The sequence below is a fragment of the Acanthaster planci genome, linkage group LG14, assembly GCF_054643075.1.
Source record: "Acanthaster planci isolate LZ-2023a linkage group LG14, COTS_SCS, whole genome shotgun sequence".
Taxonomy (NCBI): Eukaryota; Metazoa; Echinodermata; class Asteroidea; order Valvatida; family Acanthasteridae; genus Acanthaster; species Acanthaster planci.
In genome coordinates this window covers 6074747-6094717 of record NC_141790.1, presented here as the reverse complement: position 1 = coordinate 6094717, position 19971 = coordinate 6074747, and the positions used below count along the sequence as shown (strand labels likewise).

At 41.2% G+C, this 19971-nt stretch overlaps 1 protein-coding gene and 1 pseudogene across 4 annotated transcripts in view; one reads left to right on the top strand and one right to left on the bottom strand.

The window, feature by feature from the left end:
* The window catches only part of LOC110975732 (UDP-sugar transporter protein SLC35A5-like), a 71267-nt gene that overhangs the window by 48541 nt on the left and 2755 nt on the right, over positions 1-19971 (bottom strand). For all 4 annotated transcript variants that reach the window (XR_015427665.1, XM_022228476.2, XM_022228478.2 and 1 more), the window contains exon 2: positions 301-419. Coding sequence is in view for 3 of the 4 variants with exons in the window: in XM_022228476.2 (XP_022084168.2) it covers positions 301-419 (119 nt within the window). In the remaining variant the exon portion in view is untranslated. The remainder of the gene's footprint in view (positions 1-300; positions 420-19971) is intronic.
* LOC147796787 (uncharacterized) lies at positions 13719-18141 on the top strand (annotated as a pseudogene).

Below are 19971 nucleotides of genomic sequence, written 5' to 3'. Positions count from 1 at the left end.
AGCATCCGAGACCAAGACCAGCACTTTCGAGACTGAGACCAGCCCTCCCAAGACCAAGACTTTGACAGGGCGAGACCGAGACCGCAAAAAAAAACTCGAGATGGTCTCGAGACTGAGACCAGGTCTCAAGACCTACAACACTGTTTTGTACAAAGGTTTTGGGGTTACATGGAAGGGCCTATTGGTTACCTACTACCTTACTGCTTAGGTGTGCATTATGTGCACTGAACAAGAACTAAGAACATACATGTACATGTACTCGCACATGCAAACTGCAATGAAACTTTCAATATTACCCACCTTGATTAGCAGACAGTTTGATGAGGAGGACACGAAACCCTGCAAGTGTGATAAAGATGGTTGCCAGGGCTACAGTAATCAGAGACTCCCAGCTGCCTGCCATTGTAGTCAAGTCATATCTGTAAATAAATTCAAACGATCAGCTTTTCACAGAATTCTGTATTTTCAACAATATTTCCAATGCACAAGTACACATCCGTGCATGAGTACATTTATTAGGGCACACGTACAACATGTTTGAAAGAGAAATATAGTCCTAATTCAAAGGTACATTGTAAATTCCATGATTTTGTCATATTATGTGCATTACGTTCCTTTGAGGCAACAAAGCCTCTGAAGAAAGCTCAGTGAACAATGTGTATTTCAAGAAAACCAATATTCTAGGATTTCAATTTCAGATCAAAAGTTGCTGAATCATGTTAAGAACTCCACATGAATTTAGGGTCTCATGTTATCACATTGAATGCAGCTATGTGGAGTCATGCACAGAACTGGCAAATTACGGCTGCAAATGCACGTGCGTGCACTTCAATGATCCAAAAATGTGTCTTTACCTAGCAGAGTAGGAGTGTGTACAAACATGAAATCAGTTAGATTGACAACAGTCCCGAACCTGGCTGTTGAAAACGTGTACAAAACCTATGGGGAAAACTTATATATTCAAAAATCAATAAAAATTCACACGATGACATCCTTATGAAGTCATAAATTTGGCATTATTCTGCATGGGGGTCTTTGCTGGCTGTAACTTTGATGACGATTAAATATCGCCAAGTGACCAAAATCATGCCTGGAAAACGTGTACATAGTCAAAGGGCTGAAATAAATATTGAAAAATCAATAATAAATTACTTGATGACGTCATCATGACGTCATTGTTCCATCTATGCATAAGGGTCCTTCATAGGTACAAGTTTGATGAAGATCCAAAGTTGCAAAAGCACTAAAGTTGTGTGTAGAAAAAACGTGCACAAAACAAACGGGCTTTTGTGAAAGAAGAAGAAAAACTAGAGGTCATCTGTGTGTGTGCCAACAGAACAGAGGGCTTTTTGCATTTGTTTTGTTAATTTGGACAACGAATCTACCGTAGAAATCTGATGGTGTAATTATTTCATCATAACCATTCTGGTCCAAGGTTTCAACCGAATCAGGCATGCTTTTAAGAGTGCGTGTACTACTTATTTTAAATCCTCATCTGATGATCATCACGTCAGGTAAATTTTTGACTACGACACTTCCTTTTCTTGTTATCTGTACAGTTTCAACTCGATGGAATATGTGCTTCAGGAGATAGAAGGCTTTTAACCATGAACCTTTTATGTCATGTGATTTGCCTCCTCATCACGTCATCATCACATCAGATCAATATTCCTCTAAAGCCCTCCCCTTTCAAGATATCTGCAAGATTTGAACCCAATCCGACATGTACTTCAGGAGATATATGGCCTCAAACAGTGCACATTTAATGTCACGTGACTTGTCTCCTGATGACGTGAGCATAACATCAGGTCAATATTCCTCTAAAGCCCTCCCTTTTCAAGATATCTGCAAGATTTGAACCCAATCGGACCTGTACTTAAGGTGAAATGTCGATACTATGGTCAAACGTCATCAGGTTAATACAAATGTCCAATTTCATCAAGTGAGGGTGCACTTCAGTTTTCTCATAAGGGGTTTGATTGCCCTATTGGGGATATGCTGCAGAATGGTATACGGTGTTGCAACAGTAAAATCATCTTAATACCAGAGGATTTGGGACTGTTAGAGCCATTGGCAAACACAAACTAAGAAACATCTATTTCAAAGACAGGAAGAAAATTATGCAAACCTCAGTTTCACACAATTCTTTCAAATGTACATTATTATTTCCCATTGTCAGTAACTGGACAAATGATTACTTTTAACAACTGTATCTGCGAGTGCACAGCAGCACAAACTCTGATTGTGGAATAAAAGCATGTGTTCAGAGCTACACTCAACATATTGAACAGTGAAACTGATCCAGAAGTTGAAGGATTATCAGTTAAAGAATGTTAAACTGTCCTTTCTATGTACAGAGGAAAAGAGAAAAACTACATGTATATTTGTGGTTTCGGACATTTCACTATTATTACATAAATACTGGTAAAGATTGTTTTGCCCTACATACTAAAAAAGACACGGGAACACCTTTAAAATATCAGGATTTTGTGACCGCTGAAAACTTTGCATAATGCTTCTGAAAGCTGTGTTCACCAGATCTGCAGTAATCTTGAATAAAGCATGCTGGGGACATGTACACATATATTTATATATCTCAGGTCCTATTGGTTGCGGTTTTTTAGATAATTATGGTATTTTAATTAAGTACTGCCTTAGAACAGTCTTGATACGAAATGCATTTCTATCGACCACACCAACGTGTCAAAAGACTTTGTGTATGTGCTGGTAAAAATTCTTGTGTGTCATCTAAAACAAGGAAAATATTAATTCACTGTGCATCAGTTATATGTTGAGGCTTGGAAAAAGGTGTAAGAAGTTTTAGCACTTTTGATATCACTTGGGTACACATGGAAGGAATGTTACAATGGGGGACTGGATATGTGGATATTGATCAATGAATGATTTGCATTAGTACATGCATGGGTCCCCCTCCTCTCTTTGCTTCATGATAGCATTTATCAAAACTGGCCATTTCTTATGTGTTCTCACTAAATGGGGAGTACGTGGGGACCTGAATGTTCAAGGGGGAGGGGGCAGGCATGTGGCTGTTCATGGGGGAACCATTAATGTTGATGGTACATGGATATACTCTCCCAGACATACATTGTACACACAAACATTGATTCATCATGACTGCATTAATCAGAACTGGTAATATGTCTGTATGTCAATGTAACAGTAGGCCTTTTCGCCATCATCTGTTAATCTCCTTGCTTGCTTGTGCAGCAGCTTCCTTCAGTGTGGATGGCCGTGCATCTAATGTACATGTAACTGCAGTTACATTGAATTCTAAGCAGCAGCATGAAGGGTGCCTAGACACAAGAAACAAATAAGGATATTGAAATATTCAGCTGATATCAACACGTATCAAACACTGTGAACCAGTAATAATATAGTTTTGTCTTTTGGGGGAACAATGAAATATCCACATTGTTTTAAAAAAAAGAAGGAAAAATCTGCTCTCATGTTTTAGGGCATACATTTCTCTGAAGTGTATGATATAAAAACTGCCAACTTCTGTTCCATTATGAAGATTTCCGGACATTTCAAATGACATGGGGACCAACTGAAAATATCAGAATCTTTTGAATGCTAAAAACTTTGCACTATTCTTCTGTAACCAGTTTAAACAATATCTACAGTTGTTTGTCATTAAATTTTAGCAGTTTCATGTATACATACAAGTAAATCTCACTTCCTGTCGGCTGCAGTCTTGCTACCAGTAGATTGATGAAGCTGTTCTCATCCTTCTCATGATCACTCCTGCTTCAACTGCTCTTATCCATCAATGATACTGAGGCCACAGTGTGAAGACTGCCCTCATGTCTGTGCTGATAAACATCTGTATCATTGCCAAGGGCAAAACATGTTTATTCCAGGTGCAGCAGTTCATATGTTGATGCATGGCAAAACTTGTTTCAAAACAAACAAGTGCAAATACAGAACATGTGCAAATACAGCGTATATGTGTACATGTATCCAACGGCATAGCAACCTTGCACTCTCACTAAATGGGGAGTACCGTATGTGGGGACCTGAATGTTAAAAGGGGGCCCAAGGCACGCTGTTCATGGCGGAACCATACATATGGATGTACCCCCCACACATACATGTACATTATACACACAAACTTTGATTCATAATTGCATTATTCAAAACTTGCAATCTGTCTGTATGTCGAGGAAATCCAACATGTGTGAGGACTGCCCTCGTGTCTGTGCTGATGAACATGTGTATCATTGCAAAAGGAAAACCTTCATTACAGTGCAGCAGTTCATGTGTTGATGCATGGGAAAACTTGAACACAAATACAGTGTACATGTGCACATGTATTCATTGGCATAGCAACTTTGCATTCTCACTAGTTAAATGGGGAGTACGGGGGACCTGAAGGTTAAAGTGGAGGACCAGGCACTTGGATGTTGATGGGGGGACCATTTATGATGGTGGTACATGGATGCAACCCCCCCCCACACACACACAAGTGTGTATTGCCTGCAACCGGGGACCCCCTATTGTTCCTCCTTTGTTTGTACTTTAACTTTTTTAGAAGACCACCCATATGTTTTGTACACAGTTGTCAATCGGGGACCCTCTGTCAATCGGGGACCTTATTGTCCTCTATTGTTCCGGGTCCCCAATTGAATGCAGAAACAAACTCACATACACACACCCTCACACACATACCAGTTTTACATACAAAGTGTGGACATTCCTTTGTTCTACTGTGGTTAAGGAAACTTGGGGAAATGCTCCTTTTTCTCTAACTAGGATAACTCCTTCTAGCTCGACTTTTTATGATGATTTCCTGGACTGTTCCTCTTCATTTTGTTATGGATAACCTTGATCCCAAAATGCCTCTGAAACTGTTTTTCAGAGAGGGGGAAACATTGTGTGGACGTGAGCGAGTCCACACTACGCCACCACATCCTACATTATGTGGACTTCTTTTGTGCAGAGGTCCACACTATGGTATGCCATGCCTGCACACATACATTGTACACACAACATCATGACTGCATAAACCAGAACTGGCAATCTGTCTTTATGTCAATGCAACAGTAGGCCTTTTCACCATCACCTGTTCATTTCCTTGCTTTGTTGTACAGCAGCTTCCTTTATCGTTGGTACCCGTACTTCTTGTAACTGCAATTACGTTGAATTCCAATGCTCCAAACTACATGGAGAACAGATTTATCCATAGCTTTCACTCCAGCAGCAGTACAAAGGACACCTACGTGTACATGTATACATACGAAGCAAAATAAGGAAATTCAACTATTCTGTGTACTTACTCAGCTTCCGATACATTGACATGTATATACATGTACATGTAGGGCTACATTCGAATTTCAGACATTTCTGGATATTTACACATGTACCGTAAAACCCTAATTACATGGTTTGTCCGGGGGGGCATAGTTATAAAATACGGTATAAGCACTGTGAGGGACTTTAGTCGGTTTGATACCTAAAACTTGCAAATGTATGTACATGTATTGAGCTCCATCCTGATTTGATTTGCCTTTGAATAAAATCCATCACTCTAAAACCATTGAGTAATGTACACAGGAGGAAGCTAATGAATATGTGCAAGTTGATCACTGGATTGCGCTGAACACGTAGGACTTACTAATCACTGTTAATCGCCTTTTTATCATTTAGACATAAGGTGACCATATCGAAATGTTAAAAAAGGCCATTTGTAGAGTTCAAATTTCTCGGGATACCTCATAGTGCAAATTCAGAGCTAAATTGAGTCAATTCTCTTATCATCACTGTCCAGAGCTACATAGCACAGAAAGTGCAGACAAAAACTTGCAATTGGGGATATTTTGTAATACGTATACCTTTGCCTACCAGAACCAGTTCCAGCACTTCGTCCATCCAGCTTCCAAACCCAGCTGCCCGCCGCACTACATGTACCTGTTGGGTCCGGTGCACCCTTGTTCACGATCATTGTGATCATGCCTATAAAAGCCTATTTGGTGTCAAGTCCTTCTGCAATTTCTAGTTCAGCTTTTAGGTGATTACCTTGGAATCCTCTGATCAAGCAAAGTCCATTAAAAATTCAATTGGTGTAATTTCAGGTCCAGGAAGTCCCAAGAGGTCCTGAGAAAATACATGGGCCCCTCGAAAATATCGTCTCGATCATGTCGATTGAATCCATGTGTTGACACGAGACAGCACATATCGTTGATACATGCACGGACGACTTGTATTGAATGTAAAAATTGGTTGAGGCCTGATGAAATGGAATTTCAGAGTTCAAAGCCCTCAATATTTCGCACAATTTTTTTACAACCTTCTAGCCAAATTATCTAGAAATCATGCAATAAGACTGTGCGACAATGCTAACATGGATCGATATCGCACAAGTCACTGAGCTGATCGCGCAATGGACAGGCGCAAGCCCTGTAGCAAAACTGTATGTAAAGTCATTGGGTTTTATGTGTACAAAGTCAATAGGAGAAATTAAACCTTCAAAATTAAATTTAAAAATCTAATTATGATGTCAAAGTGACGTCATGCTTCTACACGGACATTCATCTACATGTATGCTGATAGTCTTTGCTTGTACCAAGTTTCATTTTCTGGAGCAGTCAAAGTCTACCCCATTCTGGCTATTTAAAAACGTGTACAAAACTTATGGGGGAAAATAAGTCCTCAAAATTCAATAAAAGATCAGATGATGACGTCATCATGAAGTCATGCTTTGCGGCACATCTTTGCAATAGGGTCTTTGCTTGAGGCAACTTTCATGGAAGTTGACCCTTAAAAAGAGACTAAAGTGCTGCAAAGAAAAACTGTGTACAAAGGAATGGGAACAAGAAGAAGAGGGAAGAAAAAAAAAACCTTGACAAAAACAATGCCTTTTTCGCAACTTGCGAAAAAGCCAAAAAAAGAACAAAATGAATGCCTTTTTCGTAAAGTTGAGAAAATGCCAAAAAAAGAACCAAAAAATGCCTTTTTTGCAAAATCGCTAACCCCCCCAAATGACCCTTGAAATATGCGTAAAAAATTAATGGGGCAAATTAAATATTCAACATCACATAATCAATCACACAATGACATCATCATGACGAAATGCTTCATGGCACATCTTTGCCACCAGGTCTTTCTGTATCCTACAGTATATTTGCAAAGTTTCAACCCAATGGGAAATGTACATGTACTTCAGGATATATAGGGCTTCAAAGAAGGCACCTTTCATGTCACTTTCATTTTTTAAATTTTTTGTACAAAACCTATGGAGAAAAACTGTACGTTTTTAAAATCTCATGTCACGTGACTCCTGATGACGTTATTTGGACGATTTTGTCTTGGCATCTTCTCTTCATGGTGGATTACAAGTGTGGCTAAAATAAGAGTCAGTCTGATTGACCACAGTGCTGATGACTGGTTTTTGAAAAACGTGTACAAAACCTACAGAAAAAATAAAGCATTCAAAATCAATTTAAAAAACCATGGTGATGTCATCATGACGTCATGCTTCAAGACACATCTTAGCTGGTGGATAAGAGTGTGTACCTAGTTTATACTCTGTTTGATTTATAAAAGTGCCGAACTTTGCTTGTGGAAACTGTGTACAAAACCTATGGAGCTAATAAAATATTCAAAATTCTATAAAAAAATCATCTGATGACGTCATGATATCATGCTTCATGGCACATCTTTCCTACAGGGTCTTTATGTGATGCAACTTTCATGAAGATACGAACTTTCAAAGGGTCTAAACTGCTGGGCAGGAAAACCCTGAACAAAATGAACAGGTTTTTGAGGGAAGAACAAGGAGTAGAAGAAGAAGAAAACTAGAGGAACTGTGTCTAAAGGACAGAACACAGGGCTTTTTCGCCTTTTTGTGGTTGTGAAGAAAAGTGCCTTGTTGGCATAGCACAAAATGTTTGAGAATGCTCATATTCATACACTTACAAGCATGTACCAGTACATGTATTTAGATTTTAACCAGAAAAGACATGTGCTTCAAGAGATATAGTTCTTTGAAAACAGCATCTTTAGTATCATATGACTTGTCCCGTGATGGCGTTATCATCACGTGAGGGCAATATGCATGTAAATCACTTCCCTATCAAGACATTTCCAAGGTTTGAACCCAATCGAAAATGTATTTCATGAGATATAGTGCTTGTAGGAGTGTACCTTTAAAGTCACATGATTTGACACCTGATGACACCATTATCACATCAGGTCAATAGTCGTCTCAAGTACTCCCCTTCTAAGACAGCTGCAAAGTTTGAACCTAATCGGACACGTATGTACTTCATGAGATATAGTGCTTTGAAGAGTGTACCTTTAATGTCACGGGGCATGATCATCTCATGATGTCACATCACAATTTTCATTTATAACACTTCGCTTTCTAAATACTTGCCAAGTTTCAACGCTTTCTAAATACCTGCCAAGTTTCAACCCAATTGGACATGCTCTTCAGGAGATAAAGCACTTTAAAGGATGCACCTTTCATGTCACGTGAATCGTCGGCTGATGATACTGTCATCACATGAGGTCAATCTCTGTTTAAAACCTTCCCTTAATACTATCTGCAAGGTTTCAACCCAATCACACATGTAGAATACAAAATACAATACAAAACATTATTATCGCAGAAAGTGCACAGATAATAGAGATTGCAAACATTTATCCCTTTTGGCATTCCATACAACACGATCTGCTCAAAACAGAACAAAATAATGTCTTTTTCGCAAAGTTGTGAAAAAGCCAAGAATAAAAAACTAATAAACGCAATAGCTGCTTCGGCAGTACACCAAAGCAGCTAAAATCTTCATTCAAATAAAAACATTCTTCCTTCGAACGAAAAACTTCTTTATTTGAATGAAAAAAATCTCACTTGCCTAGAGCCTGCACATGCATACAGTAAAGCCATGACCTTGACAGAAATATATGGAGTAGGCAGACATCTGTCACACATCAGCCCCAAGCCTGCAGGTACATATCTACATGTACTTTATTTACTCACACCTTGTGATAAGGTCAGGTAGTGGGAAGTACAGTTATTAGAGAGAATTCCAACTACAGACAGGACTAATTTGCCCTTAAAATTATCATTGTTTACCGGTAGCAATTCGTTGTCTTAATCAATGCTAATTCCTGAAAAAGTGATCTTCAATGACACAAAATTACATGTACATAATAATATTCAAAGAAATCAGTTAAATTTGTTGATTTTGTTAACAGATACATGTACCTCACCACCAATGTCAAAAAGACACAAAAGTCTCACTGGAAATTAAAGGGGATTTTCTCGAAGGTTTTTTCAAATGCATATTTCCTCAGTAAGCATTCCTTTTGACTTGATCAATGCTACAATGAACATGTACATGTATATGTGCATTCTGAAAGAATCTTCAATTACACAAAAACTCTTTTTAAAAAAAATCATTTAAAGAAGTTGATTAAATTTGTTAACTTCTCTACAAATATATCTCTAAGAGAGAAATCAGGAAGTGGTCAACAAGGCCCTACTTGGGCAACAACTTCATGCAGATGACCAATGATTTTCTCGACATTCTGGGAAGTTATTTGCCACCCATCTACATGTAAGGATGAGATTCGTCCCACGATCTATTGCACATAAAGAGCTAATCCAGTAGCAAAAAATGCTCTAGATGCAATTGCCTGTGTTGCTGGACCTGAACTAGAATAGAAACTTGAAAGCCCAGAAGCTCTGTAAGAGTTGTACTTACATGTATGCAGCAAACCAATGGCACAATAAGTTATTAAACTGTTGGAGTCATCACCAGTCAACAAAGAGCAAGCATCGGCATTAGCTTTATACCTCAAACAGTTTATCAAAAGTTTAGGCGACAGGATGCTCAGAACATTATCAAGACATGTCACAGGGTTCAAGTTCTTCTGTACCAAAACACTGCTGTAACCTGCAACTGAATGAGAGGTTTGGAACAGGCACCAGTAGCCAACACATGTGGTCCACTACGGGAGGTACTGTACCTTGTTCATATGGATCACATTCAGAACTTCCCAACGAATTCAAGCACATTTTAGAGACCAACTACTTGCAAACGGACAGGGCTTAACCCTATACATGTACATGTATTCGATTCTGCATTCATATACCAGGAGGTCCATCAACATTAGGGTGAAATTGAGAGTTGTACATGTAAGCCATCCTTTAAAACTTAGTGGTGTGGATGGGCATAATGCCACATTCTCACTTCTTGGAAGGTGATGTAATTTCACTCATTAAGTTTGTCACAAAATTAGAAGAAAAATGGCCACTTAAATGATACAGTATCTTTATACTTTGAAGGGTATCTTTATACTGTACATTGAAAGGGTCTTGATTTTTAGGTTTTGCTTTCTTTAACCACTTCCTGCCGGGGACTCGGGGATCGGAGACATATGGTTTATATGGGTGGCCGGGGTCTCCGAACTCCGACAAAGGAAACAGGGCCCTGTAACAAAAGACCGTACTCCGAACAAAAGACCAGGCTGCTGGGCATTACCGGCATTTTTCACTCTCAAAAGTGGTGATAATCCAGCCTTGTTTTGAAACCCTACATGTATATCAGGGTTTGGGGCATTGAGAGCGAGCGGATTACCACCGAGGACAAAAGCGCTCCACCACCCCAGCGATGAACCACACAGCACCGCTGCACGCTAATCTGGCCCGTATTGAAAAGAGGTCAGCAGTGCACTGAGCCAGGTTCGTGAACAAAACACAGTTATATAACACCGCACAATCTGGGCTCTGTTTACAAGGCTGCAGGCCTGGCTGAAATACTCAGGCGTCAATGAAGGTCACCTATCAACTTAGAGTAGTGCCTGAAGATTACTTTGTGTGGCTATAAACAACCGTTAAACGAAAAGATGAATTTTTGAAGGATTTTGAAAACGGAAAAAATGATAGTCATGCCAGCCCAGCATCATCAACATTGGAAAATGCCCCGGCATGAAGTGCTTAATTTCCATTTAGTTTTTCTGTTTTGAAAAATGGATTGATTGGTGTACAGAACGAAAACATGGCTGCCTTTGATGTTTCGTTATTGCCAGTAAGAGAGGTCTAAGTTGTTAAGTCCGTTCAAACATTTCCTGGGTCATAAGTGTAATTCGTTCAGTTGCTTGAGTGATAGGTTGGCTTGACTGGGTTGAATTGGTTTGTTTGATTGGAATGGCAGGGTTGGAGAGATGGATTGAATTATTTTTTGATTGGATTGATTGGCTTAGTGGGCAATGGTGGGTCAGTTTTGTGATGGACTAATAGGTAACACTGTGGTTTCGTCTGGAATGAAGTTGCTTAGGTTACTTGGTTGATGGGTTGGTGGTTGGGGGGTGTTCTGAGGTTAATTTGGCTACTCAAGCGCAAAACTTTTTGGTACCGGTACGTTTAAAAATTAGGTCGAATTACAGGTGAAATCATGTAATGTCATAAAAGCAGCTAATGACTATATTGTTGATGCATGTGTTTGTATTATGATCATGGAATAGGCTGCTCATACCGGTATGATTTTATCAAGCATGTACATGTAGATTTTCCATACATATACTTGGTGTGCACTTTTCTGTCTGACTTTGATTGGATTCATAGGTGGGTGCTAGGTGGCTGGTGGGGGAATGGAGTACACGTATGTCTGAAAAGAAGGGGTTTGCTCGACAGTCTCCCTGTAAAAACAAGTATCCAGCTCACCAAGAAAAAGTTAAGATACATGTTAAGGTACACATGTATATTTTTTTCTATAAAGTATTTGTTGGTGTGTAGAATTACCCCTTCATGCACTCCCTGCTAATGTTGGTTAGGATGTATGGAAAGCATGTTAATTTAACCAATAATGCCTAGAAAATACATGTACATGTATACTTACATGACAGTTGACCCACACTTATGTTCGCTGGTGTTAAAATGATGCTCACTGTTTCTAGAAAAATTTACATGAGCATAAACTGATGCGTATACCGTAGAGTGATGGTCATGCTGTACCACAGTGTTGTAGTCGAGTACTTTTTTCCGAGTACCAAGTATTGCCGAGTACTTTGACTGCCGAGTACAAAGATAGGTCAAGTACTTTGCCAGCTGAGTACAAGTACTGCTTTCCGAGTACAAGTACATGTACTTGCACTTTCGAGTACGAGTACAAGTACTTTTAATTCCGAGTACGAGTACGAGTACAAGTACTTCTAATTCAAAAGTAGTTTTATCTTAATTTAGAGACTCTAAGACCATCCACTGGGTAAAAGATACACCGAATGCAGATGACATGGCTACAAGAACAAGTGATCTGGCTAGCAATGCGCACAGACGGCGAATGGGTCGCACACGTTAATGGTCCCACGTTCGGCCTTCTTTTAGTCATTGGGGTTGATATTTTTGTACCTTATTTTAACGGCCGTGGTAAGTTAACTTAAAGGATTTTTTTATCGAGTACTGTTAATCGAGTACGAGTACTTTGATGCTCGAGTACAAGTTTTGGATGTCGAGTTCCAAGTATTTTGTAGCCCGAGTACAAGAACTGTAGTTCCAGTACAGGTACTTGGACATCCGAGTACAAGTACGAGTACGAGTACTCTGAAAATGGTTCTCGAGTAGTACTCGAGTACGAGGTACGAGTACTACAACACTGCTATTGAAAATGGTTCTCGAGTAGTACTCAAGTATGAGTAACGAGTACTACAACACTGCTATACCACTCATTAATCAATGATCTACACATCATTCATGTCAAGTTTATCAGGAAGTTTGACAGGATGTGTGGATTTCTAAGGGAAATTTTTCCAGAACCATTAACAAAGAGAGTGATAACTTGATTGATAGTTCTTTTACCGTTAACTTATTAGCTGTTTCGGCTGGCAGCCAGAACAGCTACATGTATTGCTTTCCTTAGGGCTTTTTTCTCTGTTTTTGGCTTTCTGGCAATTTGCATAAAAGGGATTACTTCTGTTCCTTTTTTTTTTTTTTACTTTTTCGCACTTTTGCAAAAAGTGCATTCTTTTTGTTCGTTTTTTTCTCTTTTTTCTTCTTCTCAAAAGCCCATTTAAATTATACACACTTTTTGCACCCAAAACTTTAGTGCTTTGGCAACTTTGGATCTTCATCAGACTTCTACCAATGAAGGACCCTCAATATGTGTTCAGCCCATTGACTTTGTACACATTTTTGAGGCACCACTTTGGTCACTTAGCAATCTTCGATCGTCATCAAAATTACACCAAGGACTAACCATAAAGAGAAGATAATTCATTTTAGGCCCATTGGGGCTTCAAATAGTTTATTGCCACTAGGCTGGGTTGCTGGAGTAAATTCCCCCACTGACCACACAGGCGCTGGATTTACGACCCAGCTGTTTGGTTACAGCTTCATAGGCAGAACCAATGTGTGTGCTGGTCACTTTTGTCTGAGCAGTTTGCCAGGTCGGTTCGTTCGGTTTATTGTGGGATAAATAATCAGTGTTGTTGTAAATTTGCAAAGTATCCTTCGTACGTTAGTCGTTTTCTACATTCTGCAATTTATTTGCAGCTTTGGGAAAGGATATCACGTTTATTCCAGCCCCTTCCAGTTATTGGGAAAAGATGCCACGGACAGCAAGAACAAAGCGGCGCACTGCCAGCGCTGAGGGTTCAAGACCAAGGGGGAGGCCTCGTTTGGACCGCATCGCGCCGGCTGATGTTCCAAGTGATTCCTCGGTGCCCGTCGCACAGACGACTGCTGTTTCATCAGGTGAGTCTTTTTCCGTTCGGTTGCGTCTCCCCCTATTGTTTATTCTGTTCTGTCTGTTACCACTTTGTCGGGTGTACGGGGTGGCGATGTCACGCCCCTAACAAGTGTTTGCGATGATCTTGGGTCCGGGGTTTCTCAACACCTTCGGGACAAAATTTGGAATGGGGAATTTGTAGATTTTGCGCTTCTTTTGCGGCCCTCTAGCAGTGTCAATAGTACCAGTGACTGCGTGTTTACTATTGGGTTGCGTGATTCCCCAGCATGGCAAATTCGTTCCCACAATCAACCCCCTCGGATCACCTCAATTGAACAGTGGACCTCGGCTTTTCTAATTTTTGCATCCATCTATTTGATGCGGCACCCTACGCAGGCGAGGCAGCTGCTAAAATATGCCGACATCGTCCGTTCAGCTGCTTTTTGGCGAGTAGGTTATGGGTGACGCAACTATGGTATTCAATTCAGGTTGCGCCAAGCCCGCATGCCGTCTCGGTCGTGGGCCAGCTGAACTATGGCTAACGTTGGTCGGTGCGCCCGTCCAACAAGCCATTTTTCGTCCCTATTCCAACCAGAGCAACCACCAACGGGCAATGGGTCACACCAATATTGGGGCAAGCCGCACCGCCCAGCGCAAGCACACTGCCGGAATCTGTTTCGATTTCAACCGCGGCCACTGCCTCAGACCCACCTGTCATTTTGCCCACAAATACGCAACCTGTTTGTCCATCGGCCATTCCGCCGCCTCTTGCCGTGGCGGCCCTAGCTCGGTGCGGGGAGCACTCACTCCAACCACACCTCCCAACGCCGGTAAGAATAAATAAACTGCGCCCCTTTTTGGCATCATATGGTGACAGGCATGCCGCTCAGGTGCTGTTGGAGGGTTTTACGTCTGGTTTCTGTATAGGGTATACGGGTCCTCGGGTTAGCACTTCTGCCCGTAATTTGATCTCTGCTCGACAAAATAGAGAGGTAGTGAAATGCAAACTTGACCGTGAGCTACATTTGGGTAGGATTGCTGGCCCGTTCCCCAGTCCCCATTTCCCAATTTTCGTTGTTCTCCAATAGGTTTAGTGCCGAAACAAACCCCTGGTGAGTTCCGTTTAATTCATAACCTTTCGTCTCCTTTGGGTGATTCAGTTAATGATCATATTGACCCAGCCAAGGCGGCAGTGTCTTATACGACTTTTGATGTTGCTGTTGAATTGGTTTCTAGTTTGGGCCCCAGAGCCCTTCGGGCCAAGTCAGATATAAAATCGGCTTTTCGTTTACTCCCTGTTCATCCCGATCATTATGATTTACTCGGTTTTTCGTTCGACGGTTCATTTTATTACAACAAGTGTATGCCCATGGGTTGCTCCATTTCTTGTGCCACGTTCGAACGATTTAGCACCTTTCTCGAATATTGCACTCGTAAGGTTGCAGCTACTCCGCACATTCTCCACTATTTGGAGGATTTTCTCTTTGTGGGCGAAGGGCAATCTAACGAGTGCGCACATGCGCTTACTTCTTTCACAGTAGTTTGCCGGGACTTTGGTGTTCCTTTGGCCAGTGACAAAACAGTGGGGCCAGTGACAAGCTTAGATTTCCTGGGCTTAACGATTGATACAGTTGCCCAGCAGATTCGGGTTCCTACGGCCAAGGTCCTTGCAATTCTGGCGAAGCTGGATTGCACTTTGTCCAAGCGTAAGGTCACCCTACGAGAGCTTCAATCATTGCTGGGTAGCCTAAATTTCGTTTGTAAGGCAATACGGCAGGGCCGGGCCTTCTTGCGTCATCTCTTCCATCTCACAAGCGGCATTCAGAAACCACATCATCAGATCCGTATTTCCTCTGGTGCGCGGGCCGACATGCTGGCTTGGTGGGAATTTTTGTTCCATTTTAATGGTTCGGTTATTTTCCCTCAAGAGGTATGGTATTCTAGCGGCAACTTGCACTTGTATACGGACGCATCCCAACAGTTCAGTTTCGGGGCTTTCTTTAATGGGCGTTGGACGCAAGGCATGTGGCCACTGCAATGGCACTCCTTGAATTTATCCATTACTTTTCTTGAACTCCTCCCAATCACCCTCGCGTTGCGCTTATGGGGCCCGGCCTTGCAAAACCGGCGTGTCATATTTTGGTGTGATAATGGGGCTGTGGTGGCGATTATTAATAGCCAAACATCACGGTGTCCCAGAATTATGAAATTGGTTCGCATGTTTGTAGTGCTTTGTTTGAGGTTGAATATCCACTTTAAGGCACGCCATGTACCTGGTCTTGATAATGGCATCGCTGATGCTCTATCTCGTTTTCGGCTGGCACCCGAGGCCGCCCCCGTTATGACACCCATGCCTGCAGACCTTTGGAACAACTTAATTTAGAGGTTCACAGTCTTTTGATGGACTCAGTTGCCCCGGGTACTCATTCAGTTTACCAATGTGCTTGGCAATTTTTCTGTTGGTTTATTTCCCGCCATGGTTTTCTTAATACATCTTCTAGTCCCACGCTCCGGCTACTGTTGCATCGTATGTCTCAGGGATTGCGTCTACACTCTGCTTGCAGGGTTCCCATGACAGAACTAAACATTTCATTGTGAAACGAATGTTAGATGGTTGCCGCCGCCGGTACGGGCGGCGCAATCAACGCCGCCCTATTACGATTGTTTAACTGCGGCGTATTATTCCTGCGTTGCACTCCGTTTGTACCAATCAGTATGAAGCCCTACTGTTTCGAGTGGCTTTCCTGTTAGCGTTTTTTGGATTTCTGCGCGTCGGTGAACTCACCGCGTCCACTCGATCTGGTATTTCACCTTTACGTCATTCTGATGTTACCCTTTGTCGTACCTCTTCTGGCAGTGTGGTTAATCTAAACATTCATGTCTCCAAGACCGACCAGTACGGTCAGGGTTGTGTAATTTCAATACCTGCTGTTTCTGAGGACGAACTCTCCCTGTGCCCTGTTCAGGCCACTACACAGTTCCTCAGCAGGTGTCCTCAGCATTTCAGCAATTTCTTATCCCATTTTGATGGTTCTCCAATTACACGTTCTCAATTCACCGCTGTTTTAAGGCGGGCCCTTGGCTTCATTGGCATTCATGATACCCGTTACACTTCTCATTCCTTCCGGATTGGTGCGGCCACAGCACCCGCAATGGCGGGAATTCCTGACGATGAGATCCAACAGATGGGTCGTTGGCAGTCAGGCGTTTACCGCCGCTATATTCGTATTAGCAGGTACCTTCTCCCATGAGTTTTTAAATTTGTGGCTATTTTGTACATCGGGGTCATGTTACCCCACACCAAAAACAACCGTGATTCCAACCATACGCTAACTTTTCATTAAGTATTGATAGCTATTTAATTTCTGTTTTACTTCCATGAGCAAACCCGCCGATCGACAACAAGCCCCTTGTCTGGGTGGTTGGCGACTCGTTCATCCATTGGACCTCCCGTGTGGCGTTATCCTCTCCTTGGGGGAGGCACTTGATGGGCTGGCAACTGTTCGCTGGATGGGTAGGCGGGGCCTGCAGCTTGACCAATTCAACGACTTCCTTCACAGCTGCTGGTTGGCGGAGCAAGCATCGCCAACATGGATCATCATACACGTTGGCTCCAACGATCTGGGCTACGTCCCCAAGAAATCAATGCTCGAGGGGATTAAACAAATTCTTGCCGTCACCCGAGCTTTATTACCTCACTCAATCATTTACTGGTCGCAGATTTTGCCGAGGGTCTCCTATCCCTCGGCTAACAGACAAAATTCGGTCGAGCGCACCAGGCAAGCCATTAACCCTTCGGTGGGCAATCTTTTCCACAGGGCGCCGGGTGGGTTGATTGCTCACCCCCAAATTGAGTGGTGCTGCAGGATTTATATTTATCAGATGGGGTGCACCTTGTGGATGCCGCTTCGGAATTCCTTATTTATAACTACCATACGGCGTTACTTCAGTCCTGTGGAGTAGCTTGATTTCCTGTTACAATGCCAGCGCAAACACCACCTCCCCCTACACACACGAGGTCACTTACCTATCATCACGCGGCCCATTTGGCGGCGGTCATAAATGACCGTGTGGCGGAATTTCATTCTTATCACCGTCATGGGCCTTAGGATTATGAATCAATATAGCTATATAAAACCTATGCAATCAATGAATTCTTACATACACGGAATCAATAGGAAGCCTGTATAATGTTTGTGGTTCACTTTGCAGTTATAACCCAGATGGAATGGGTAGTCTATATACGGGTACGTACGGCTGTATATATATATATATAAGCCTATTCCGCGGATTACGCTTCGACCGGGACTTGCTTAGTTTAGCTTATTTACAATGTTGTCTCACCGTTTACGCTTCGCCCAGGGATATGCTAAACTATCACTTACATAAAATGCTATTGGTTATCGATCTGGAATTAAAACTGCTCTGGCCGTACGGTAACAACAGAATTAAACTTGCGCTGGTGTAAGATTTCATTCATTTTGTGTCTGACTTATGCGGCAATAATGCTTAAACAATTATGTCATGATGACGTCATCAAGCAATTTATTATTAATTTTTGACTATTTAAATAATATGTTCATTTTAAAACATCCATATACATGTACATGTAAAATCAACTATGGCCTCCCGCAGCATTCCGTTTGCAGCAAGTGGCAGGGAAAAATGTGGTCTTTAATTCATTTTGTATGGGTCAAACATGTGACCCTTCCTTCCAGTTGAAAACAATTTAAAAGTGATAACAGGTATCACGTTGTTTTCACTGGTGTTAGTCTGTTGGCATATAGTATTCTTCAAATCATCTTCTGATGACGGCATGTAATTGTTGAGCGCTCTCTAGCGACAGGTTAAAAATGAATTTTAAATAGATGTCTGTGGTTAAGAAGTTTGTCCGAATTGCCTGAAAATTGATGTGGATGGTGATCTTTACCCAATTAACAAGTGTGGGGGGGAGCGACGATGTCATCAGACCAGAAGTTACATGTATAATAAAAATTCCTTTTATTCTTCAAAATTTGGTAAAAAATCAACCATAACAAATTTAACCATGAATTGTCCATTAAACGATTGCTAATACATTGAAGTCAGCTGCATGTAGTGCATAACTGGTGTACGTACTTCTTCGCACAGCTGAAGCACTGACGAAAAAAAAAACCCTTACAAATTTGCGAACTCAAAAATCCCATTTGTGTTCTGTGCATTGGCTGTGTGCATGGACTGGAATATCTGCCTGTAATATACATTGTAGTCAATGCACCATGCATACAGGCATGTACTGTACATGTACCCATGATCCGTCAATATCTTACTTAATTGGCTTTTTTGTAACTTTGCAAAAAAGGAATTCTTTTTCTGATTTTTTTTTTTTTACTTTTTCCGCAAATTTGCGAAAAAGGCATTCTTTTTGTTCTGATTTTTTTGGGGGGGCTTTTTCGCCACTTTGCGAAAAAGACATTCATTTTGTTCTGATTTTTTTTCCTTTTTCCTCTTCTTCTTCTCCCCAAAAGGCCATTTAATTTGTGCACATTTTTTCTGGCCACCACTTAAGTGCCTAAACAACTTTTGAATGTCATTAAACTTACACCAATGAAGAACCCTTATGCATAGATGTGCCTAGAAGCATGACATCATGACGACGTCATCAAATGATTTTTTTTTTATTTTTCAATATTTTTTTCGGCCCATTCACGTTGTACACGTTTTTGAGGCAGGTTTTGGTCACTTAGCAATCTTCAATCATTATTAAACTTACACCCAATGACGACCCACATGCAAAGTATTTTCCAAATTACTGACGTCATCATGACATTATCATATGATTTGTTATGCATTTTTAAATCTTTAATTTTCCCCATAGACTTTGTACATAGATTTCAAGTTGCAATATCTTCAGCTAGCAGACTTGAATCGGTGTAAAAGCTACACCAAGCACAGAATGATCAGGCAAATATTCTACCAAAGTAGTGACATCATGATGAAGTCATCATGTAAATTATTTTGAAATTTTCAATCTTTATTTTTCCCATAGCTTTTTGTACACAGATTTGAAACGGCTACATTAACTAAACTACGTGTCCGATCGGGTTGAAACCTTGCATGTATCCACAAAGGGATGTGTTTGAGATGAAAACTGGCATGATGTATTGACAATGTCATCACGTGACAGGCACGTGACATTGAAGGGGCGCTCTTTAAAGCATTATATTTCCTAAACAGAGTCCCAATCGCTTTGAAACCTTGAGTGTATCTTATACACGCTCCGCCACACTTTTATTCCCTTATT